Source organism: Mixophyes fleayi, chromosome 11, assembly GCF_038048845.1.
Source record: "Mixophyes fleayi isolate aMixFle1 chromosome 11, aMixFle1.hap1, whole genome shotgun sequence".
Taxonomy (NCBI): Eukaryota; Metazoa; Chordata; class Amphibia; order Anura; family Limnodynastidae; genus Mixophyes; species Mixophyes fleayi.
This window is the reverse complement of record NC_134412.1, coordinates 26992653-27019064: the sequence shown is the minus strand read 5'-3', so window position 1 is coordinate 27019064 and position 26412 is coordinate 26992653. Positions and strand designations below refer to the sequence as shown.

At 38.3% G+C, this 26412-nt stretch overlaps 1 protein-coding gene across 2 annotated transcripts in view; it reads right to left on the bottom strand.

The window, feature by feature from the left end:
• The window catches only part of LOC142106951 (myosin-binding protein C, fast-type-like), an 89149-nt gene extending 65991 nt beyond the window's left edge, over positions 1-23158 (bottom strand). For both annotated transcript variants that reach the window (XM_075190015.1, XM_075190016.1), the window contains exon 1: positions 23050-23158. In XM_075190015.1, coding sequence (XP_075046116.1) covers positions 23050-23071 — 22 coding nt within the window. In that variant the 5' untranslated portion in view covers positions 23072-23158. The remainder of the gene's footprint in view (positions 1-23049) is intronic.
• Between the last annotated feature and the right edge of the window lie 3254 nt (positions 23159-26412).

The window sequence follows — 26412 nt, the reverse complement described above, 5'->3', positions numbered from 1 at the left end:
AGTATTTGTGTGCTACATGAAAAAACAGCCAGTATTTAACGTATGTGCAAAGTAATAAACTAATTTGTACCCCTTGCATTGTAACATGGTTTGTCCCGGAGAAGATCTACTCCTTTTTTTGCCTTACTTTCCTTAATGACAGAGGCCCTTAAATAGCAAATTAGAGTTTACAGGCTACAGAAGTAGTGGAGGAACAAACAAGTTAGTAGCAATGCAAATTAATAGTGAGCCCCATTTAAATCTATTGCATCATGAAAGAAAGGTTCTGTTATGTTTATTACTCCTTTTTACATGCTACGTTTTGTAGTCTATAAACGCTTCCCATTTTCCTACACAGGAGTACTTTCCCCACACTCCTGAGCGGTAGCAATAGGAAATACTTGGATCAAAATGAAAGTGTTCTTGATGATGTGCTCTTTGACATTATACTGATCCTGGGTGGTTTAACTTTAGTAAGGAATGTTGTCTTGTAGTAATTCATGTTTGTGTTTACTTCGCTCACTGCTTTGAGCAGCATTGGAGGGCACTGAGCATTTCATACACTGCAGAGTCTATTTTATTACATAGGGGATAGGTGATCTCTAGACCACCCAGCAGTCCTTCTGCCCACTGGCAGAGAAGGAGAGAAAATTCTAAACAAAGCTGTCAAAAAAACGGCTCAGCACTCCCTGGCTGTAAACAAACTGAGGAGTATCAGACTCCCAGTGCATGAGATCAAATCAGCAGACAGATCAAACAAAGGTCCAGGCAATTTCTCACTGTTTCTCACTGTTATATTATTGTTTAGCTCTGCTTTAGAGACAATTAGATCTCTATTTATCAAAATGCTCACTGTGCTTGTGGGAGTCGGGTGGTGGATGCACAGTGGAACAGAAACTCCAGGGGGTAAATGTATCAAGCTGCGAGTTTCCGGTAAGTTTGAAAAGTGGAGATGTTGCCTATAGCAACCAATCACACTCTAGTTATCATTTACTTAGTACATTCTACAAAATGACAGCTAGAATCTGATTGGTTGCTATAGGCAACATCTCCACTTTTGAAACTCGCAGCTTGATACGTTTACCCCTAGAGGTGGGCTTTCAGTTCCACTAATAAAAACACCCATTTTCGCTGTCAATAGGGCTTTTCGCCATTTAATATATACCCATTAAAGTTACTTATTTTCAGTTTATTTTTCTTCACTCGATGCTTTATATGAATACATAATCTATGGGGTAGATTTGCTAAAGGTCAATTTGCTTAAACTGAATCTTTTTCCATCTGGATTGATTAAAGGCCAAACCACCAGTTAAATGGTTGAAATTCCCAGTTTAACAAAGCACCACTTTAAAAAATCGCCATCCTGATTTTTAACATGATTAAAATATAAAATACAAACACCAAAATAGCCAAAACAAAAGAGGTGGTTGTGAGAGGAGAGATTGCTCAAACTGCATGGTGTTAGATAATATTATTGTATTATTATATTATGGGGGCAATATGTGGTGCCACATGAGAACAGTATAACTGGTGCCCACATCATGAAATAATAAGTGTTGCACCTGTCATAAATATTTATTGTCCCCATTATCAAATCATATTGACCCCTTAATATAATTATATTTTCATATTGATCCCGTAATATAATTTAATAGTACAATAATAATGTCCCATTAAGTTAATGAAAAATAATATTTGCTCCCATAAGTTAAATATAAAATCATTTTGCTCCTTATTCAATAAATAATGATTGCTCCCACAGTCCATAAGTCAATTGGGCCTCCTCTTATGCCTTCAATGGCAAGACAGCTCAAACAGCCTGTATGAGCTATCCAGCCAATCAGAAGCAGATATGAAAAGTCTGATTTTTTGCAGGCAATTTTGCTTTCAGTTTTGACTGAATCGACCTCCGGTTTTGAGTAAACCACCAGCTGTTTAGGTGCCCCATAGTAAATGCAGTGGATTGGAGCACTAAACCGCTACCAAACACAATTTTAATAAATAATGTCTGTAAGCCCATTGGATATGTGGTATATGAGACTGCCGTTGACTTTAAAAACACACATAATATTTTAAGTCTAGAACTGAACCTGGAGGAGGCACATGATATAACATAACGCATAACGAACATGCTGGATTTAATGCTGTCTCATGGGTAAATATGTTAATATCGGAACTATGTATAAACAATCTTTTCAATGTATATTAGCACTGGGGTCATGAGTTTGATTCACAAACACAGCCTTATCCGTGTGGAGTTTGTGTACTCTTTCCGTGTTTTCGTGTGTTTCCTCCTGGTGCTCTGGTTGCCTCCCACACTCCAAAAACATAATTGGCTGTGTGTGTGTGTGTGTGTGTTAAGGAATTTAGACTGTAATCTCCTATGGGGCAGGGACTGATGTGAATGACTAATATTCTTTGTACAGTGCTGTGGCACTGGTGGCGCTATATAACTAAATGATGATAATGATGATCTAATTAATTGTGTTCATTAGAACCATTAATTCTGTAAACATCCCATTTAAAAAGGTCCACACCTTTTTTTTTTTTTTTTTAAATCATGATCTGTAACTGATATTAACATAACTTGCAAATTACTGCTATTAACTTTTTTGCTGCTTTCTGGTAGAAAAGTAAACAATTAATAACTAATCTACCTGTGAGCTGAAGAATTCAGCTATAATATATAAGGTGAGTTTGAAAAGATAATAGTCTCAAATCAACCTCTATTCACCCGTATTCAGTACAGTAGGACTTGAGAAGCAGCCACAACTGCTGTTGGCATTTTTATGTTGCTGAAATAGTTTAGCATTACGCTGCAAACAGCAAATCCTTTGTGCTGTAGAGAAACTGATTACTTTAAATTATGTTTCTGTAACCATAAGACAGCAGAAAAATGAAAAGCGATGTTTATAAACAAAAGTGCCTGGTACCTATTGGAGTATTATATTATATGTGTTTAGGAAAATATTTAAAATCACAGTAAAACTGTATTTTCTTTATGTGAAAATAATCACCATGAACATGTTGATTTTTTCCCAGTATTAATGAAAAATATCTATATTAAGTTAACTGTACTACAATTCATTTAGTAAACTTGTCTCACTGAATGTGACAAGAGATAGCAAATCAGGCATATATTTGATAATAATTATCCTTAAGCAGAAGTTTTAATAAGTATTGATGATGATCAATACTGTCTGTGTGTGTGTGTGTGTGTGTGTGTGTGTGTGTGTTAGGGAATTTAGACTGTAAGCTCCAATGGGGCAGGGACTGATGTGAGTGAGTTCTCTGTACAGCGCTGCGGAATCAGTGGCGCTATATAAATAAATGTTGATGATGATGATCAATTTTCACCCCAGAATTTGAACACTATTTCCTTTGCATTTCTGATTACGAAGTTGACCACTGATGAAAATATCTAATGTCTGACATAAAATAATCCTGAGCAGGACATCTCCTAATATAGCTCCTCTAATCTAACATATTGCTGAGCCGTCAGATAAAGAGACGTATTAACTGCTCTCACTCCCAGTAAGATCCCCGCTGTATACCGCCCACCCCTTCATAGCATGTTTTAAATAAGCCCTGGTATGCCTGTAAAGCACTTAGGTTCCAAACGCTTTACATACAGTAAGTAGATAGATTTCTTAGCACGTCCTCTTGTCGCTTCTCTTTCTTCTTTTTGAGATATATAACCCTAGAGGCAGCTGTTGGTGTGTCTGTGTGTGAAGGCTTGTACAGAGACACATAGCTGAACTTAGACTGGACCTTGTTCCACATGATTATCATTTCTTAACCACTGCAGATTAAAGAGTGCAAGGCTGTTATGTTTAGAAGGAAAGAAAACCTTTCATCCACTTGTAGAGGGTAATCCAGTCTAACCCCATGTTTCCCCCAATATTTATACATAAGACATGGCGGTATTTTGTTGATAGATACATTTCTGTATTATCCACATGTGCAATTTGCTGGAACATACATTTGTAATCAAAACCCAGGTGGTCACGGAATGTCCGGGAGACTCCCGGGAAAGCAGGCAACCTTCTGAATCCTGCCAGCTTCGTTGGTGAAGTTGGGATGGGGCTAATCGCGTCATCCTGGCCCCCAAGCCATGCCCCCAAGTCACGGCCAACTTTGGAGATCTCCGGGAGGGGTAATCTCCAAAGTTGGTAAGTAAGCTAGACACGCATCTCTTAATTGGAATTAAAGGTCTATGTACTAAGGAAAATATGGAGGGGAGATGCACATTTACAGTCTTTCCTGCATAATTCTCTCCTATCGGTTGCTCTCTATAGGAGGATGTGTCTGGGGGGAGAGTTGGCAAGAGCAATGGAGAGCAAGCATACTAATGAGATGGGCAGGGGCAGCACAGTGTCTTAGTGGTTAGCACTTCTGCCTCACAGCTCTGGGGTCATGAGTTCAATTCCTGACCATGGCCTTATCTGTGTGGAGTTTGTATGATCTCCCCGTGTTTGCGTGGGTTTCCTCCGCGTACTCCGGTTTCCTTCCACACTCCAAAAACATACTGGTAGATTAATTGGCTGCTAACAAAAAATTTACCTTGGTGTCTCTCTCTCTCTTTCTCTCTCTCTCTCTCTCTCTCTCTCTCTCTCTCTGTCTGTGTATGTTAGGGAATTTAGACTGTAAGCTCCTATGGGGCAGGGACAGATGTGAATGAGTTCTCTGTACAGCGCTGCGGAATCAGTAGCGCTATATAAATAAATAGTGATGAGATGAATGATTTCAATGCAGCATGTACGTTGCTCCCTGTCCTGCTCCGTGCACCAAAATCCTCTGAGGTTGCCGATGGCAGCTCTGTTCCATTTCTTCAGCAGAGCTGCTCTGTATGTAATAAAAAATATTACATACTGAGCTGCTCTGCTCCAAAAACAGAGCACTGTGGCTCTATGGATGTTAAAACTTAGACATCTCCAATGTAGTCAATGAAATGTTATTCCATCTGTGGTTACCCCTAACCTAGCACTCTTATATCTGTGGACTGTTGTGGCTTGCAGTAACATAATAATTGTGTCAGCCAGGTGTTTTCAACATAGTTATTTCTATTTATATTAAAGCAAGTAAACCGATACATACAGATGGGGGTATCCTTTTTAGGTATTTCTTTTCTGTAAGGGAGTGGTTAACCCCTGTTGAGAAAGCTGTGCTAGAACAATATCTATTACTACCAATCAGTCTGTTGGCGGCCTTGCAGTGCCAAAAGAAAATAGCAGGTTCCTTATTAAAAGGACAGGGTGGCATCAGGGAACATTGGGAAGTTTGGCTCACAATTTCCTATAAAGATAAGGTGAAATTAGCAACAGTATTTGGTCTCCACAATTTTTTATCTGTTAATATATAGAACCTTTGTTTTTCATTCTAAATTTAATACTGTAATTTTTTTTAAATAAGAAAATTAAAAGATATAACGTTGACAAAATGACTGACATGTTAGACTTAATATTTGATAAAACAGCCTTTGGTCAAATTAACTGCAATCAATGGCTTCCTATAGCCATGGATGAGCTTATTGCACCCCTCTACTGACAATTTGGTTCACTCTTCTTGTGCAAACTGCGCCTTCTCCCAACTGCTGTTTTCAGATCTCACCCCAGGGGGTAAATGTATCAAGCTGAGAGTTTTCCGGCGGGTTTGAAAAGTGGAGATGTTGCCTATAGCAACCTATCAGATTTTAGCTGTCATTTTGTAGAATGTACTAAATAAATGAGAACTAGAATCTGATTGGTTTTTCAAACCTGCTGGAAAACTCTCAGCTTGATACATTTACCCCCAGGTGTTCTATAGGATATAGATCTGGACTCATTGAAGGACACTTCTTAACAGTCCAGTGTCTTGTTTTGAACCATTTCTGGGTGCTTATTGAAGTGAGCTTAGAGTCATTGTCCTGCTTGAAGACCCTTGACATTCGACGGAGACCCCAGTTTCTGATACTGAGTTCAACATTGAGCTCCAAAATGGCCTGGTAATCTCCAGATTTTATCATGTCAAGACACCCACTGCCAGATGCAGTACAGCGTCCTCCATGTTTGACTGTAGGAGAGGTGTTCTATTCATTTTGTATTATGTAAACATGCGGATGATGTGCTGTACCAAACAGCTGGAATTTGGTCTCTTCATTGAGTTGACAGCAGAGGTGTGAGTTGATTCTGCCTTAGTGTGTCTGAAGGTCATCTTGAAACTGGCAATTGATTGAGATACCTTCGTAACCATTTGAACAATAATGTGCTGAAATCTTCGATCAAGTTCTCTCTTTCCAGGGAGGTTGGCTAAAGTGCCTTAAACTTCCTAATATCATTACGTAGAGTAGAAATAGGAACATCAAGGTCTCTGGAGATTGATTTGTAGCCTTGAGATTGTCCATGCTTGCCTACAATCTTCTGTATGGTCTCCTTCATCATCATCATCATCATCATCATCATCATCATTTATTTATATAGCACCAAAAATGTCAAAATAGATTTTATTATTGCTTCACGATTAATTAATTAATTAATTAACTTAATTGGGTTACATTTATATAAAGTAAACTATTGTTTTGAAGAATTGAAATGTATCTCACTTGAAACAAGGGGGACATCCAGATGGATGTTTAATTTATCTCAATAAAAAATGCCGGACATTCCTTCATGCCCTACCTAGTAGTAGAAATCAAGGCATTTCTTTTTTTCCACATCAGTACCTAGTATACTAAAAATATATCATTACTTTATAATCACTTATGAGCAATTTTTTAGAATTCCAGCCACATGAATTGATAAAAAATGTATAAACTAACTACATAATAGCAATGTAGTTCATTGTAGTTAGACACCATGTGGTGTGATGCCACTAACCACTCAGAGCGTCTTTATCATGCATTGACCAATCAGAGTGATGCCTCTTTGTATGGGTTTATTAATGTCATTAGCAACTGGGCCCTGCAAAGAGCAGTATGCGATGTGTAAATGTTTTTTCTGTTTTTATTCCTTACAGATTAAAAGATGGGAGAAAGAAGAGGACCCCCATCATGGATTTAGGCGATTAACAAATTGGGTTTGGGTGAGTCTTTATCTAAATAAAATATTTTTTATACTTTTATTATTATTTATTATTATATTTATTATTTTTAATATGTGATGTTTTTGACAGCATTTGTTAGGTTTATATTTGGGAAGTTGCCTTGGCTTAAACCAGGGTGTCCCAAACCCAGTCCTCAGGGCTCCCTAACAGTGCAGGTTTTCCATATCTCCTTGCTGGAGCACAGGTGTATTCATTACTGACTGACATGTTGTAACAGATCCACAGGTGGTCCTAATTATGTCACATGTAATCCGGAAAACCTGCACTGTTAGGGAGCCCTGAGGACTGGGTTTGGGAAACCCTGGCTTAAACAATGTGATCGCTTCCGGTAAACAGGTTTTTTTTAAAAGACTCAGGGCCTGATTCATTAAGGATCTTAACTTAAGAAACTTCTTATTTAAGTCTCTGGACAAAACCATGTTACAATGCAAGGGGTGCAAATTAGTATTCTGTTTTGCACATAAGTTAAATACTGACTGTTTTTTCATGAGTAATATTGCGAGTGGGTATGGGGTAATTTGAAACGAACGAGAGGACATCCACTCTCCATTATAGACAGCTGAACCTACATCTACAGGTCAAAAACGTTACATTTTAGTCAGTTAGGATGATGTGATATCCTGATGGGTATGATTTCACATCTCCACAAATACATTTCTGCAGTACAACATAAGAAGCCTATCAGTGGCACAGTGCTGGCTCAGAATAATCTAAGACACAACTCTTGTGTGCAGACTGCAAAGTGATTGAATGTCATATATGCATTTCTCCCTGCTTGTGATTACACAGTAAATGGTGTCAATGCACTCCATCCGTCTATCATTTGGTAATATGTAATCAATCCATGTGAGTCCTCTGTACGGTAAGAATGCATGGATTGCAATACGAGTCTTATTCTGCCATATCAAGTCATAAGAGGGGTTCTCATGTGGCAATTACTTAGCCCGTCTATCCAGAGCTAATTGAGACACTACACCTGGAAGCCTCTCTTCCCCAAGAGACCTCCCTCCTCTCCCACCAGTCTGACCTTATGATCCCCTTCTCAGATTGCTGCCTTTCTGGGTTCTCGCCTAATTGGGACAGGGCGATCTGGGCAACAGTCTATTTATTAAACATGCAACCAAGATATAATTAGCTGTCTGCTTTAGCTAATGAAAATAGCCCTAATCAACATATATAAAAAGCCATAATCAAAATTACATAGGATTTGCTTGGCAGTGTCCAATTTTAATGATCTATTTGTTTGCTGGCGAATAAGGAAATCTACTCACAACGAAAATAACACAGCTTATTACTTATACAAATTACATATAGTCACTAATTAGAAATAATTTACATTTAAATGCTATATTTTCCCCAAAATGTAGTTGTCCTACATAAGTGCATACACAAGCGCACACCCACACTCATAGATTACATATCGGACAAATGACAACACCAGACTTGTCATCTTTGGCAAATATTTTTCTGGAGGGTCTGGGGGGCAGGTGGGCGTGGGGCTCTGAGAATCGCTTCATTGACCCCGACCCCTATCCTGTCATCACCATTGTCGGCCTATACCGACAAGGGGTGGGGCCGTGATGACGTGTGAATCACATCATTAAGCCCCACCCCCTCCATTTAATTTACAGAATGCCTGGGATCCGGGAGATTATCCGGCTCCCCCGGGAGTCAGGGAGGACTCCAAAAAATTCTGGAATCTCCCGGACATTCTGGGAGAGTAGGCAACTATGGACAACACATGCCCATATTTGGAGCAAAATGTCAAATAATAAACAACAAACATACACCCAGCCAGGGGAGGGCTGGCACACATCAGCCCGGGGGGCGCACAGGCGGCCGCATCACATGACACGTGATGCGGCCGCGTCAATGATGACGCGGCCGTATCACGTGTCATGTGATGCGGCCGCCTGTGCGCCGCTGGAAATATTAATCGTTTGCATCCACGGAGAGGGGGGGGGGGGCGGCTGGCCGGCCCAAACTTACACAGAGCAGCCTGGGGGCTCGATGCCCCCCTGCCCCCCGGCCCAGCCCACCCCTGCACCCAGCACCCAGCACCCCTTTACACATAACTCTTCAGCATGAGACTATTGGAAATGATCTGTAAAACTCAGCAGTGTAGAATCAATATTATGTTACAAAATTACAGTAGATTCTTAATACTTTTATGCAATACTTTTTGTAGAATGATCTATGTCAATAGCGGTAATCCTATTGTTAATGGCATTTAACCTCTCATCATCAAATACTCTTGACTCCCTGTCTATAGATATCAGGCTCATGGCATCTGCAATTGAAGATATTACTTGCACTATAAGAAGGTCACATGACACTGGCTAGGATTTCATCACCATACATACTAATGAAGGATCTGAAAAAAAACTATGGCTCGCCATCCCTTGAGTTTGTGAATACTGTTAAAATATATCAAGGTTTAGACAAGGGTTTATTGAGCAGTGCATGACGCGCGCCTAATGAATTTGGAACCCTAAAACTTTCATAAACTAGTAGATAAGGTAGTAATTAATTTTTTTTTTCCCCCGAATGCTAAGTCTATTGCTGTGTATTTAACCTTTGTCTATCTTGGAACAGCATGTCACAAACACCATGAAGAAGATAAAACAGAGTACAAGTTAAAGGTCATGTCTACACCTCAGTAAATCCCTGAGGTTGTTAGACAGTTAGACTGTTTAATGACCTCACACATGTCAGTTAACGCCAGCATAACACAAGAGCACAACAGACATCAGTGGCATTTCTATATTCCATCAACAGCAACAGGTTGGGGCTAATGAACTGTGTAGACACCATGCTTACAAAACGGGAGGTTAATTATCAGAGTTTCACACTTTTAACTCATGAAATGAGTTTATTACAGACTCTTTGAACAAAGGATGAATTTTTTTTTTTTTGCATTATGCTGAGAATATAGTATCAGTCAAGACAATGTGATTTTTGTGGAACAAAACAAAACGTTTAAAACATTGTAAGTACTTCTTTACCATTTATTATTTCTTAAGGAAGAATAGTTTTTAAGTATGTTCATTTATATTTAGAATTTGAGCGATGTCCGATTTTTTTATTGACAATAACAAGTGTCCTTCTTTGACAACTTGGAATATAGGGAACTATATAAGCATAACGTCATGGGGAAAGAAGTCCAAGCCCGTCATTTTCAGATACCAATCGTTTATAACATTGGGAACATACAACTTTCCAATTATAAGTGCCATTTGATATGTTCGCACATAAACACCAAAGACAATATTGAACAGCTGTGTTACTCTGTTGAGGTATTATGTTATAAAGGCAAGTGCTAGCATATAGCCAGAATATCACATCATTCTCCTCATGCATTGAGCAGCACATATTTTAAAGAAAAAAGTGCTCTTTTTATTAGTGCTTAATATTGCTTTAATTTTGTAAAAATCTTCTGCAAAGCTTTACATACATACGTTTCTATCAACATGAGTGCAGGTCCCTGGACCACCCATAGGGGCACCATCCCCATACTGATCCTTATGACTGAGGAACTCTATGGTGGCGATTTAATTGCAGACATCGCACCCTGCACATTGCCGGCAATTCCGGTACAAATCTTGGCACATTTAGAGGTGTGAGGAAAAATGAACTGAGATTTTTGTCAAATCTCCACTGCGAGATGTTGCGCGGACATTCCGGAGACTCCTCGCGGCTAATTGAATCTCCCATTATGAATGTGATGAAATGGAAGAGAGCCCAGGAGTGCTGGGGCCGGCTGAACATTTGCGGGGGCATAGATAGGGAAATCAAGGGGGGGGGGGGGTTTCTAGTGCCTGGAAACCCCCCTCCAGGCCTGGGGCACTGTATAATTGAGGTGGCTGGACCCTGCCCACACTGCTTTGTTTGAAAAGGTAGAGCTGCGTGCACCTATCAGTAGTGCACGCAGCATTGCCCATGTATATTATGGAGATAGGAAGAGTTGGAGAGGAGCCAAGCACTGTCTAAAATTATAGCCACACCCCCATGCATGCTGGTCACGCCCACTGGTGGCAGGGCTAAGAGGTAGGACTTTGCTCTGATGTTTGCACAGTGTACCTCTCAGCATATAAATATGCACTTTGTGGAGGCAGCTCCCAAAAATGGAGAGCAGGCACTCACCTTGAAATGCGCTTTGCAGACCATCAAGGCACAGCGTTACAAAACCAAAGAGTTTTTCAAAGCACATTGAGTACACTTCATACTACTTACTATTACTTAAGCAAAAATCCACATAAAATAAAGCAATATCATACCTCACAATCCAATTCTACTAGTGCCGACTAGAAAGTGACAGTAAATGTTTGACTGGTTGCTATGGGCAACGTCAGCTTTTTCATTTGCATTTTTTCCCATAATTTTTCCTTCCTTTGTCAAGGTTACTATTTGAAACTTCATAGCCATCTATCATAATTAACATGTGATATGGATCAATTAAATGTCAAATGGGAATATCAGAAAATCCACCCAGCTGATCTCTGTCTGCCCGTATTGCCAAGTATTGTTTTATTATTGAGTTTGTTCCCAATTGTAAAGCGCTACGGAATTTGCTTGCGCTTTATATATAAATGATCATCCTGATAGGACGTCAACGGACACCTCAGTAACTGGCTCCATATATTACTCTCTTAGATTGAGCGCTAAGTGACCGGTTCTGTTCAAATTGGTTATTTCTCCTTTGGTGATTTTAATCATTGTGCAGAGTTAAAATTATTGTAAGTCTATTGTTAAATTGAGTCTCTGATGTGTTATCAACCGGATTTGTGGAACGGATGCACAGTCCTATGCCTAGGTTGGTAGAATTGCAGGGATGGCTGGTTACAACTTAAGAGCCTCTTGAACCAAACATATGTGGTTGTGTGCTTTTGCCCACAAAAAGACTTACGCTTGCATCTGTATGCAGTGTGCATCTTGCATGAGACCTTATGCTTATACAGGTGGATTGGTAGAGGCAAGCTGTGTGCTAGTATAGGGCAAGTACAGTAAGGCCACAATCAAGTATATGCAGGGCCGGATTAAGGGAATGGAGGCCTCCAGGCTAAGGGGACATCCATTCCCCCGTGAGGCCGCTCCTGTGAGCTGCCCGGCGCCTCAAGCGCTTACCTCGCCTCTATCTGTTCTCCTGTCACTGTAGTCCTTACGCGGAGTGCTGTAAGCTCCTTGCTGAGGAGATCTTGCGAGAGTGAGACTCACGAGATCTCCGCAGTAAGGAGATTACTGAGTGCCGCGGAAAGACTACAGTGACAGGCTCAGCAGCATTGATCGGGCCTCTGAGCACTGTCAGGGGGCCCCTGGATGCCTGAGGCCCCTGGTCTGTAGCCCAGTTAGACCTAGGGTTAATCCGGCACTGAGTATATGTGACCAATGTAGACCTAGATGCAGACACAGATATGTCTGTCTTATTTCATTTTCCATACTTCCACTTCTAAATGTCCACTTTAACCACTGCTATACTGCATAAAAAGTGGTTAGGTACTCTCTTTTACAATCAGGCCAATGCACTCATTAGTATAAATACGTTTATCAGTTCTGAAAGCGGAACTGAGTGATCTCTTTACCTTTACAACTTTATCAGGACTAAATAATTTCAACATCAGTGGCTTGATTTACTCTCCAATCACTGCCAGCATTACTATGCTCTTGCAGGATGCTGACTGCGACCGCGTTCGCTGCCACTAAATGGACTAGTGCAGGTGTTGAGGTAGAATGCCCCGTTTTGATCTAACATTCTATGCTGATAATGTGAACTCCACTGACACGTATCAATAAAAAATAACAATAATCAAACAGTTATACAAAATAGTACAAAATAGTGATTGTGGTGGAAACATGGCATGGTCAGTGGAATAGACACAGACATAGGTTGGCTGAAGGTACAATTTTCACATCATTGATTTTATTTTGTATAATAATAATTTATTATTAACCATTATTTAAATAGCTCCTAAATTACAATGCAGCACTTTATAGACTTTACAGTATTATTATTATATTATAAAAAGAAATAAGGGCTCAAGTGTTGTACTGTTATCATTTACTTATACAGTTGGCATACTGTACGGTTTGGAACCATGGGGATCTATGGCATTGAGGGCAAGGGATTAAGGGATGGCCCAGAAATATTGGCCTATGAAAGCAAACAAATGTCTTTTGGATCAGGGTGGATACAAAATATTTGGCCTCCATTTAGAATATCAAATGTTTGCAATGTGAAATAAACACATATGAAGTAATGAAAAACATTTTGCATTCTCAAAGCCTGTTCCCAAAGTACTTTTACACAGACCGCCTCTTCAGATTTACTGCCTTCCTGCGCAGCATTATAATAATAATAAAAATAGAAAAGTACAATGTGTAGAAATGTAAAAACGTATGTTATGTAAAAACCCCATGTTAATATTAATCTCATTTAAATAAATTATTCTTGATCATTTTACCAAAGTAATATAATGTAAGATGTTGTAAAGTAATGTAAAAAAATTATATTAATATTAGTTACTCACCTAGTGCCTCACATTACTCTCAGCAGCCAAGAAACTGCAGAATATAGCAAGTAACTTAATCTTACTGCATTTTCGTTTCCTCTAAATTCACGGAACCACTAGAGCCAATAGTAAGAATAACCAGGATGGCCATTTTGTTGAAGCCAAAGGCCATCAAAACATAGGCAGATCCCCACAAAACTGGGTCCTAGACTGCAGACTGTTATTTTTAATGGAGACAGGAGGTCGAGGTTCCCAGAAGCCATTTCCTCCTTCTAAACCACAGAATTGTTATTATTCCAGTGTAACAGGGTTTCTAGGCAACTGGAAAATTCCTGCGTGGGTTTACTGCATTGCATATAATTTCTTATACTGCCATTGTATTTTACAATGTGTTCCAAATCGGACCACCTTCAATTTTGTAAGACGGTAGATTAACAGTTTCTTTTTGGTGAACTAGACTTCTCCTAATGCCATTCTCTATGAAACTCATGTTGAATATCACAATGCTAGAGTCTGTCTAACATGTTAGGTTCAATCCATGGCTTCCCTAATTGGCTCCTTGTCAAGTACAATTTCAATGACAATAAAGAAATTGACCAACAGGACACCATTAATAGGTGATAATGGATGATGGCGACAATAATGTATTTGCTGCAGTTGACTTTTCATATGTTCAAACGATGATCTCTAACTTTGATTTTTCAATTCAATTTCATGTGTATTTACTGTATATGTTTAAGTAACATTCAATTCATTTTTAATTAACTTAGCCACAAAGTTATTTAATTTAATTACAGAGCCAGTCCATAATCCATTATCAGTATAGAAAAGCCACAAAGCCACGTAGTTTAAAATTCCAATAAATAAAATACCTAAATTTTTTCCCACCATCCAATTTGTTATCAGGTATCGGAAGGGGAACATGTAGATACCATAGAGATGTTCTGTAGAGCTGTCAATAAAATTTGCCATCATAAGAAAAACAGTTATGTTCAAAGAGAAAATCAAGAATTCACCCAAATTCATTTTGTTCTCTCATCTCAGATCGTGTTTCCAAACAGGAAGACAGATACAGCTCTAACACCAATGTTATGGTGAATGTATTGTATCTGTGTATTCTCTCCATTCCACTTTTTTAGAAAAGTCTTTATACAAAAAGTGTAAATCCTTAATGGTTTTCAAACTCATTTCCACTACATACCAGATAGAAACAGGCAGCACGGTGGCTCAGTGGTTAGAACTTTTGCCTCACAGCACTGGGGTCATGAGTTCAATTCCTGACCATGGCCTGTGAGGAGTTTGTATGTTCTCCTCGTGTTTGCATGGGTTTCCTCTGGGTACTCTGGTTTCCTCCCACACTCCAAAAACATACTGGTAGGTTAATTGGCTGCTAACAAATTGACCCTAGTCTGTCTGTGTGTATGTTAGGGAATTTAGACTGCAAGCTCCAATGGGGCAGAGACTGATGTGAGTGAGTTCTCTGTACAGCGCTGAGGAATTAGTGGCGCTATATAAATAAATAATGATGATAGAAACGCAGACCTTTATTTAGTACTCACTTGTGTAGTTGTAAGAGGGAAATCTAGTTGATGACATTGTTGAATGAAGGACCATCCCCAAGGAAAACTCCATTTAAACGAACACTCTATCTGGTCTTCCTTTTAATAGAAAAGTGATCATGCTAAGCATGTTAAATAATTTATCAGATGAATTACCTGAAATGGCATAATCACTTGATGACTAATTACATTTTCTCCAGCTACCTAAAACGTTTTGTATATTGATGGGAGAAAATTTAATTGAACTCTATTTTAGTTACATTCCATTGATATTTTCTTTTTTTTTCTATCCATAATATTTTGTTGTTCCTGTTCCACTTTTTATACCCTGGTGTACCTACTCTGTATTTTGCAAAGAATGGCCTAATTTATCTTGCTCCACGATGGTACATGTCATTACCAAAGAGGATTTAGCGCTACACAACGTCCATTGTGCATTAAGTAAATGAGATCCAGTGTGTAGTTAACAAGTGCCTTCTAGCTTGCAAAAATATATGGGATTGTAAAATTATTCAGAGACAATATTTTTCAAACACTGTAATCCATCAGATAATTGACCATTTTTGCATTCTATGGGGAGATTCAATTCAACACGAGGTCCCGTAGAAGCCTTGTCTGATGTGCAGCTGGGCTTATTTCCAGGGTATTACAGTACCTAAAACATCACTGATTTGCTTGCAATTTTATGAAGTTTAAGCAGAAATCAGCAATCTTTTAGGTTCTGAACATCCCACAGAGTCTCATCATGCAAGGCTCCAACTAAACTTCGCCTGGAATTGGTCCCCCCCCATGATTTTTAATAAGGGAACACAAGTAGACTAGACACAGGTCATGCCTGGGCATGTGCACCCGACTATAGAAATAACTTCCCAGAAATCATTTTTAACTTGTACCCGACTCGTCAATCTGCTTTCCGTGTTCTGTAATCAGACAATATTCGTTGCTAACGTCACGAGTCTCTTAAAATGTCACTGCTCCTTCCTAATTATTTTCAAAAAGGCAGATCAAAACAAACTGAAATGCCGTCTTTCTGATTTACAACAACCTAATGCCACCAATGTATTCTATTTCTTCCTAAGCCTCTTGCCAAGCTGCTTTCAAAACTCTCAGAGTACCATTTGCACTGTAAAGACTTCTCTTGTGGTGCAAGGAATGCCAGAAACTCATGATAAGGTCATGTGTATCCCATAACAGAAAGGTTGGTAATCATCCACAAGGTTCCTATGGAATAGCATTAGTTGTAGGCAATAAATACTATCATGTTTGAATAAGTAACACTAACATTTTATTTTTTAATATATATATATATATTTCCAGTGACGACAATGCTTCTTTATGTATGTGCAAGTGCCCCTATTTGTCCGCAGAACCCATTTCACGGTGTGTACCACTTCATGGTCATTGGAACTGGACCTATAAAATGATATTGCACCTAGCATTAGGGATTTGTGCATAGACCTGGGAATGTATAAATTGTCACTTCAGGTAGAGCCTACCTGCAATTTGGGACCCCCCTCTTTATTTCCATACACTTTTCAATTTTTCTGCTAAAATACCACCTGGTATAGCTTAAATTGATTATGACAGTGAATGGACATCGGGACTGTCTTTATCTCTATATATGTAAAAGAGGAAGTTTGTTTCTTTGTTGGCGAATATCTTCCACAGTTCTGAAGGTAAAGCTGACAAATTTTACATAGTTATTTAGTATCGAAAAAGTAACCAATTAGACCACATAGTAACAGAGCAACAAATATTGAAAACATCATTTTGAGTTGTAAACAATTGTTAGACTTCTGGAAGGAAAACTCACAACAACAAAACATTTTTTAAACAGCATTTTTGCTCTATTTACCAAATAATTTGCTAGTATATAAAAGCTGCTACACCTTACAAATCTGACCTGGGTAATGCCGGGTGACCCTGCCTGTTATATGTATCACTGAAAAATATATTTTCCTCCAAGAAGAATACACTTAGGCTGTATCGTATAAATTGACACAAGGGCAAAAGCAGGATTTGTAGAGGTGTGTTTCCACACCACGCCACCAGTGGGCGTGACAAGCATGGGGGCATAGCTATAATATCAGACAGTGCTTGGCTGCTCTCCAACTCTTCCTATCCCCATAATATACACGGGCAATGCTGCGTGCACTACTGTTAGGTGCACACAGATCTCCCTTTTCAAGCAGAGCTGGGTGAAGCGGGAGCAGGGTACAGTCACCTCAATTATACAGTGCCCCAGACTTGGAGGGGGGTTTCCGGGCACTAGGGTTTGCCTTTGTGACAGTCCATCAAATATCATTTCTGACAACATTACATAGATTCAGATATTAAAAAGTAGAGGTATAGTTGGACAATGCACAGCATTATTGTTTGTGTTAGCAGAAACTATTAGGACTTTGTGACACCACAGCAAAAACATTTAATAATAGACTTCAATACACTACTAGGAAAGCACAAGATAATAGCACAAAACCATTTTCCGCTGCTCTTATGTTGAGGAGCAATCGCTGTTTGCTTTTCTGTGCTCATGTAAAAAAAGTGTCTCATTGGCTGCATTCTTATTAAATTTGTAATTGGTGTTATTGAAGCTGAAGTGCAAGCTAAATATCCCAATCCACTCCTTAGCCTCAATGTCATGACTTGGTTTACAAACAAAATAAGTTAGTCACTCTCCAGCTTCATACATTACAACATACCCAATTGGAAACTTTTAGACAAACTAGGCAACGCCTGATCCACCAAATCGCAATCCAACCATGCCGCACTCATTTCTCACGAGATCACACATCTTTCCCAATAGTCTATGCTCTTTTGTCTTCTGAATATCAGAACTGTTTGGAGGTCTACTCTTTGGCCATTTGTTCATTCAATGCCATATTAGGACCATCTCCATAATGATCTTATTCAGTTATATGATGGCACCATCAGGTGTGTACTGAGCAATATTACAAGCCTATTGTATTGTAAAACTTAAATGGCGCTAAGTGCTTCAGGTTTAAAGGTATATCTATCATCCATACAAAATAACAATCAAAATATTGAGTTAATCTCAAAGAGGAAACACCAGGGGATAAATGTATCATACCCCGGTTTTTTCATCTCGCGGGAGATCGGCGTCTTCACAGCTAAAATTTAAAGGGGCGATGGCTTGTAAAGGCAAACTTGCCTTTACAAGCCATCGCCCCTTTAAATTTTAGCTGCGAAGATGCCGATCTTCCGCTAGATGAAAAAACCGGGGTATGATACATTTATCTACAGGTTGCACCTTAATAACAGGAATGTTCTTTTTTTAAACATGCATTTTGAGAACACTAGATATTTGCAATAGAAGTATCAGATTGATCTGTATCCAATGGTCTATGTTTTATTGTTTTTAATATATTATTATTTTATTAATATATCTTATCGACAGTGTGTTATTTTGCTTTGATCTGCCCCAACTGAAGGGTCATTAGATTCTGCACGTTCTATTGTTCTTTTTTATTATTTTTAATCAGCCTAAGTAGTATGCTAAACCCTAGAAATTATCATAGTAAAGTCACAAGAAGCTATGACAGGTCTCTCCTCTGACAGCTCTTAGAATGTTTCCAGGAGTTAGAGGAATACCCCTGTAGCCTGATTACATCCTAGTGACCTATACTTGAGCCGCATGTTGTGTCATGAGCTGAGAAATTACATTACTTATAAGCTTTTCTAATTACTGACACTACAATGTGTTTCTTCATAGCACTACCTACAGTATAACCAAATACACAAGCAGATCTTTGCTGTTGTATCATTTTCCCTTGTGAGATTGGAGACTGATTTATACAAGTGATGAGAATAATACATAAAACGAGGGGTTTAGGAAAGCATTAGATACTTTATTGGAGTTTCTATTACACTGTGCATTGAAACAAATTGCACGTTCTACCAATGCAGACAATTTATATTAACAGCATCCACGGAAATTGCAAGTACATATGTTACTGCACATATCCTGTTACTGTATGTCCTGCTTGTCATACATTAAATTATAATTAAGCTGGTTCCTACAGATCATCTTTTGATGTCACTATAAAAAGGAAATGCTATATAAGTAAGAAATATAATGTTATAATGTTGTTAGACAGGAGAGCTGTCATGTGACTGTTTGGAATATTGAAACTCTTGCCTATTACAATAATAGGACAGTAGCTACGGACAACCCAATTGGCTGCTGTACACAATGTATCCTTGCTGCTTGAATAGTTACAATGGTTTCAGTTTACCATATGTGACAGCTGTGAGATAGAGCTGAGTGTGAGACCTGGGTACAGGTGAAACTCATTAAAGAACTAAATGTGAGAGTTGCCTAAACAGCAGGATGTGTCCAAAATTAGACTTCCTTCATTAAAAGGACAAAGGCATATATTTTTACTCTTTATAAATATATATACAGTATATGCAGCACGCAAGCACATGCAATATTTTACCTGCTTGCAATAATGTTTGTTTGTGTACCCTCTGCAGTAAAGCATGGTTTGCTTGGCTGCAAATTGTGGACCTGAGCAAGATTTGCACCTATCTGTAAATCAGCCCCTAAATGGGATGCATTACTCTATTTGCTAAATCCTGTTATTCTCTCTGTGCTCTGGGGATGGTTGAGTGCTTTGGCACCTAAAGTTGAAGGAAACTGGTATCAATCTTTTATTTAATTTATACTGTAAGGGAAAAATAGTTGCATCTCTTCATTTGTGCTTGCAGTAGGCAGATCAATTCAAATACCTGGGGATAATTATACATTAGTCTGCCTTTGAACCGAACAGACCGTCTCCAAATGTCCCATATCATAACTTTTCTCAACCAGAAACAAATATCAATTTAATTTACTGGGCTTAAGTGGGTGCAAAGTATATTGTTCATATTTTTCAAGATCTTGGGCCTGATTCATTAAGGATCTTAACTTGAGAAACTTCTTATTTCAGTCTCCTGGACAAAACCATGTTACAATGCAAGGGGTGCAAATTATTATTCTGTTTTGCACATAAGTTATACTGCCTGTTTTTTCATGTAGCACACAAATATCAACTTTGAATTTCAGTGTACAAATAAGCTATCAAGTATTTGTGTGCTACATGAAAAAACAGTCAATATTTAACTTATGTGCAAAACAGAATACTAATTTGCACCCCTTGCATTGTAACATGGTTTTGTCCAGGAGACTGAAATAAGAAGTTTCTTAAGTTAAGATCCTTAATGAATCAGGCCCTTTAAGTTTAAAGACTTTAAATCACACCATACGTTTTGTCTCCTAAGAATTTCCAGTTTAAACAGGTGGTTAGGGCCCAATTTGGTTCTTTGATAATAGATCGGGTCATCTGTAGTCAGCTGTCCTTCTGGTGAAGTTGAGTAAGTCAGTCTTTAAGATATACTTTCAACTATCTGCGACCAGCCCTGCACCCTTCTCTGTCTGATGTTCTAAGGGGCTGCTGGACATTTTCGGAAGGCCCATTAAGGAACTCCAAATAACATTTATAGACACCATCATTAGCTCCAGTCCAGTTTTAGTATATCCTGGTCAGACTTCATAGGAAGGGAATACACTGACATTTGCTTCTTGTTACAAAATAGAGCCTGGGACTTTCTTACATATGTGATTATGCCATAACTTTATTTCATACTATATATCCCTCCATAGACTCTCTAGAAGTATTGGCGGCAGCTATATCCTTAGATCACTTACTAGTTTATTATGCTCATAAAGCTATTGCTATTCTCTTGAATTCTGCTGAGCCACCAACAACTTATTATGGGATTATTATAATCAATTCTGAATTGTTGTTCTATAACCTTACAGAAATAAGTAGGTATTACTCCTGTACATTTTATAAAATATGGACCCATTAATTCCCATGAAAACATACACTTTGGCCTGAGATGTTGTGAAAATTTCTTCTGTGCTTTTCTTTATGTCTTTATATTATCAGACAAAAAAAAAATCTTCATTTTCATTGGCCTTGGATATAACACAGATCTTCTGTGCTTTCTGTATTGAGAGCTTTGTGTCCAAGCCCAGAGCAAGAAAAATAATCTATTGTGCTTGATGAAAAAAAAAAAGAAACAACTGAAAAGCACAGAAGAGAGCTAGAATGTAAATTAAAAATTTAAAAGTAATGTAGCAAAGTTTGCAGGAGGACAAGCACAAGCAAATAAACTAAATAAAGTCAAGTGAAGGTGAAATCCATTCATATAACAGTCGACCTATAAAATACAGCCATTAAACAGCACTAAAATTTAGCCTTTAAGCGTGCTACCTTTTTGGAAACAGTAAGAGAAAGTTGAGTTGTCTCCAACAGTCCATCAGCCATCACTACCAGCCTGACAGCATTTGTGCTACACATCTAGCACACATGTGAAACTTCATAAGGCTTGTTAATAATAGTCTTTTAAATAGGAATACTGCCAAGATTTGAATTTATTTTTATTTTTGAAAACATAACTTCAAAGGAAAATTGACTATGAATTTATTATTTGAATAGTATATTAGTACATGCACTATTGTGAAGACATTGATATGATACCTGCAAACAATTATTCTTTAGATAGACGAGGAAATGACAAATGATCTGTTATTCTAGACCGGTCTATAGAACAGGTGTAGGCAAACGATCTTCCCAGACGTTGTGGAACCCTGCCAGCAGTCTGAGATCCACAGGTCACCCATCTGTACTATAGGAGATAAAACTACTTATTGTACACCTTTACAAGAATATCGTTTTAGAATTCTTGTATAAGACACAAATATTCTGAAAGTAAGTACACATAATACCATTACATGCAAAAACAACTAAAAGTAACATTTACATTTCTACCCCCTTGTTACACTCTACTAAAGCAAATCACAACAAAAATACTATCACAAGGTTACATTGATTTTTATAACAATGAAATCACATCTAGAGTATATGTTTTGAAAGAAAAATAAATAAATAATAAAATATGATAAAATAGGGGGCAAAGGGAAGATTTACATTTAAGTTACAAAAATAATAATAAAATGAAATAATTATTTCTTTAGAAAAAGAACTAATAAACCAGGAAGGTTGATACATTTAGATCACCAAGCTTTGAAATGCAATACTGCCTACTATAGTAATATAAATATAATACATAATACATAATTGCTGCAATGTCCCAGCACTTTCACCTTTACCTTTTATTACTATAATAAGCATACTCACGAGTGACTATGTGGTTATAAAATGCTGCATATAAATAGCTCGGTTGTAGTTTAAAACATGTAAGTTTAGGTTCAGGTTTTAGTAAAATAGGAGACTTGAACTGATGAGGTTCTTGATATAAACAAGCTGTAATGTAGAAGGTATTCTATACCTGCCGTGCTAAATTGCAGCAGCTGTCACAATGGAACGCCAGCGTTCTTGCTATTCTATGTTTGTGTTGTGTATATAAATAGTTGTCTTATCATGCAGAAAAGTAAAATAGGAATAATAGAAAAGTGTTTTGTGAAAGACAATAACACTGAAGGTATCACTGGAGTGTCTTAAATGTTTTCTATTTTCCCCACTGTCTATTTTAAATTCCATGTTTGTTATTAAGGATAAGCGAAATTACATTATGTAGTTAGAGAAGGTGCAGTTGTTTGTGCAAGGAATGAATGTGCTGGAACATCCACGATCTGATAATCCTACACAGGGTGGATCTATTTCATTCTGAATATGACAATGGAAGGAAGAGTCTGTACCACCAATTTATATTGCCATAAAACTCTATATAAAGTCTACTAATGTCAATATTTAACTTTGTTCTTAACTTGTATGGATGCTTTCCAGTTGCTTCAGTTTTTTCACCTTAAAGATTAATGAATTAGTTCTTAATCCTATTATATGTCCAATTAAATTATTCTCCAATTAGACAGCATACAGGAGAGACTGTCCTACCCGGTTTTGCTGGTTCAGGCATAGTTGTGTCACCCTCTCTTGGGTCCAGGCACAAACTCCCTCTTGGAGGTTCTCCTTGTCTCTTTAAAGACAGCCTCTCCTCTCCTGGGAGACGCTGATAAATGTCACCTGACCCATGGAGCTGGTTGCCAAATTCCTAACTCGTTCCATAAACTTCCCTAAAACTGTTGATGGGGGGTATTCATGCCCTGGCCTTAATTGTATCAAGCAGTAGAGGGGACTGTTCAAGACAAGCTGTAAGACACTACTGGCTGAACTGAACAGCTATAAGGATGATAGAGGAACCAGCTGTTCTTACATGTAAGCTTAGAGAGAGGCTGAGAGTAAGAAGAGAGATGCAAGCTGCTACTGACAGCTTTCCCCAATGGTCAAAAATATCCATTAAAAGCAAATTATTCTTTATAGGAACATCCCCTATGTTGATTGGTTTTGAAGAATATTTGGAAACCAGGCAGGAGTTTTTGTGTAGCTGATGGCAAAATGAGACATACTTTCCAAATAACTTTCCATTCATGAAATAGAATTAATTTCCAAATATAGGAAAACCTCAATTCTAGAGCTGGAACACTTTTCAGCCTCTTCTAGAATTTTGACTTCGTCAAAACTCTTTACTAGCAGCATGCAGTAACTAACAGCATTGAAATGACTAAGCACGTGTTTACCCATATGTCATAGTTATTTTGGATTAGTCTAAACATAATTATCTGTGCAATACCAAGCAGGCAAGCTGCACGCATCTTTCAATCATCTCTTGTGTCTCATAATAGCAGACCCTGTCTCTGTCAGTGCAGAAACATTACATGACAATAAAAACAATTGTGTTCCTTGCAAGTATAAAATCACGTATAAATTTGCCTGTTTACCCAGATGGCTTTGCACACCCCTTGCATCATTTGCAGCACAGTTCCTCTGAACACAATGGTGCAAATTTTAAAGTTGACGGAAAGCACTGCCTTCCTCCCCATTGGGGCTATTAACCTTACCGTATTATATTTAAACTTTTTTGGTTTCTCTGCATTTATTGTTTGACCCCTTCCAAGCTTCCTCAAAACATAAGTGGCCAACTACAATCCCGAAATATGTGTCTTTGCAGTGTATAGCATTTTACACAAATACACCTAGGTGCCCACGTTCCAGTTTTTGGAACAGACCGTGTAAAATCATCATAGTTTTGTAAAATTGCATGTCCAGATCAGAACATCATCATGGTCATCTTAATTTATTAGTATGGCACCACAGAATCCGCAGCGCAGCATAAACAGCAGAAAATAAACAGAACAATTATAAATAAGTAAGGGACAAGAGAAAAAATAGAATCAGTAAAAATCAATACAAGAGACGATAGAAAAAGCAACTACATAAGAAGAAACAACAAGGAAACAACAACAGAGAAAACCTTACAAATGAGAAGATAGAATGTAGAGAGGGCCAAACTTGCTAACAGTAGGAGGTTTAGGGTAGTAAACGGAGACGATAGAGGTGGAGTGAAAAAGGCAGGTGGAGCGTGATCCGGGAATTGTCTTAGGACGGGGCTGCGTAGGCAAGTGTGAAAAAGTGAGTTTTGAGGGAGTGTTTGAAAGATTCTTTAAAATTAACTCCAGGCATTTGTTAAGAGATCTGGACAATTGTGCAGGGCCTCAAGCCACTGCGGGTGCAGGGACAGCCAGCAGGCTGATAGTGTCTGCTGGACACAGCAGGAAGAATAGCTTTGGAATTGAGGTGAGAGGGCACCAACAGGAGAGTGAGGGCACTAGATACTTGGCATCAGATATGGCTTTGCATAATAGACTCAGTCATTAAGTAGTACATAAAATACTTGGCAGAAGGTATGGCTTAGCATATTATACTTACCACAAAAAATGGCTCAGCTTTGTACACTTGGCACCAACTATGGCTCAGCATGTTATAAGGGGCAATGGATATAACTCAACTTGTTTACAAACAGATATTGCTTAAATAGCAGTAAAACTACATCACATCCACCCCCTTTGTGGTTCGTTAAAATATCTCCCATGCAGAAACAACATTCTTGTTTTTGTGCTGTGTTGGTGCACGTTTATACATATGGAGCATCCTAATCTGTCCAACATCCAGAGCAATCATTTACCCCTTGGGTGAAAGCTGCCACTTTACCATGCAAAGTCTGCTGCAGCTGTATAAAACCAGTAACATTATACCACAAGATGGAACAAAATGACTTTTACTTTCCTCTGAGCCACTATTTTTTTTTTAATAACACCCCCCATGACCAATAACTCTTATATACTTGATTGTTTATATATTTTGCCATCAAGGAATTACCTATACTTACAGCAGATAGCTTCACTTTAACTTACTTAGGAGTCTTCTATTTAATATGTCTCAAGCTGAGCTGCAAAGGTCACACTTGTGTTTTGTATCTTAAATTTGGAAACAAGTGGTAAGAGTTTAATGAGAATTGTTTATATTATGTTTTGGCTCCGATCACTGTATGAAACAAATGCAGTATACTGAACAACTGTTTTTTTGCTACTCAGGAATAATTACACCAATTAATATAAAGCAATGGACGTAACCTAAATAAAACAAATAAAAATTGTATATTATATAAGATAGTGCAGGGAAACACTAGCATAGCATTAGGAGTTATACCGCTGCAAAGCTTATTTGCAACTGCTAAGTTGTCTCTTCTCCTCCCTTCCCCATGCTGCCACTAATTTCATAGATTTATAATTTCATTAATCAGCCCAAATTATGACGAAGTTTGACACATAAAATGGCCTTGTATAGAATCAGACCAATCATTGTCAAGCAAAGAAAGGAGCCAATCACAATGTAACAGTTGCCATCACATGACTATAAACTTATAAAAGTAGTATATAGCCAATTTCACACCAATTCTTCCTGTTTCTATGAAATAATTGTGTATTTTGTCTGGTGAGGGATAAAGTTAGCAGAGATTATTTGTCCTGCATCATGTGTAGCACACACACAATTTGAGTGCTGTGGTTATGCAAAAATAGTGGGTGTGGTCTCCTTTCTCCAAGCTAGCAGATAACATTCTCCTATCCAGCACCAAATGACTGCTAATCTTTTACCCTAGGTATATGAGATAATGTCTAGTAGTCAATTATAGGTATATGGAATAATGTACCTTGTGCTGTAAATTATAAATATACTAGAAATCAATGAGGAGTTAAAGGACCATTGTGACAGGATGGATCTCCTATGCTTCCCTGTCTGTTGTGTTGCTAGGGACCGACTGGGCTTACCTGGGCACTGTCCCCTTTCTTTATCAAAAATTGCACCCCTCTAACCACAGTAGGAGGAGCCTGCTGCCACCACTAGTCTCCTTCACCGGTG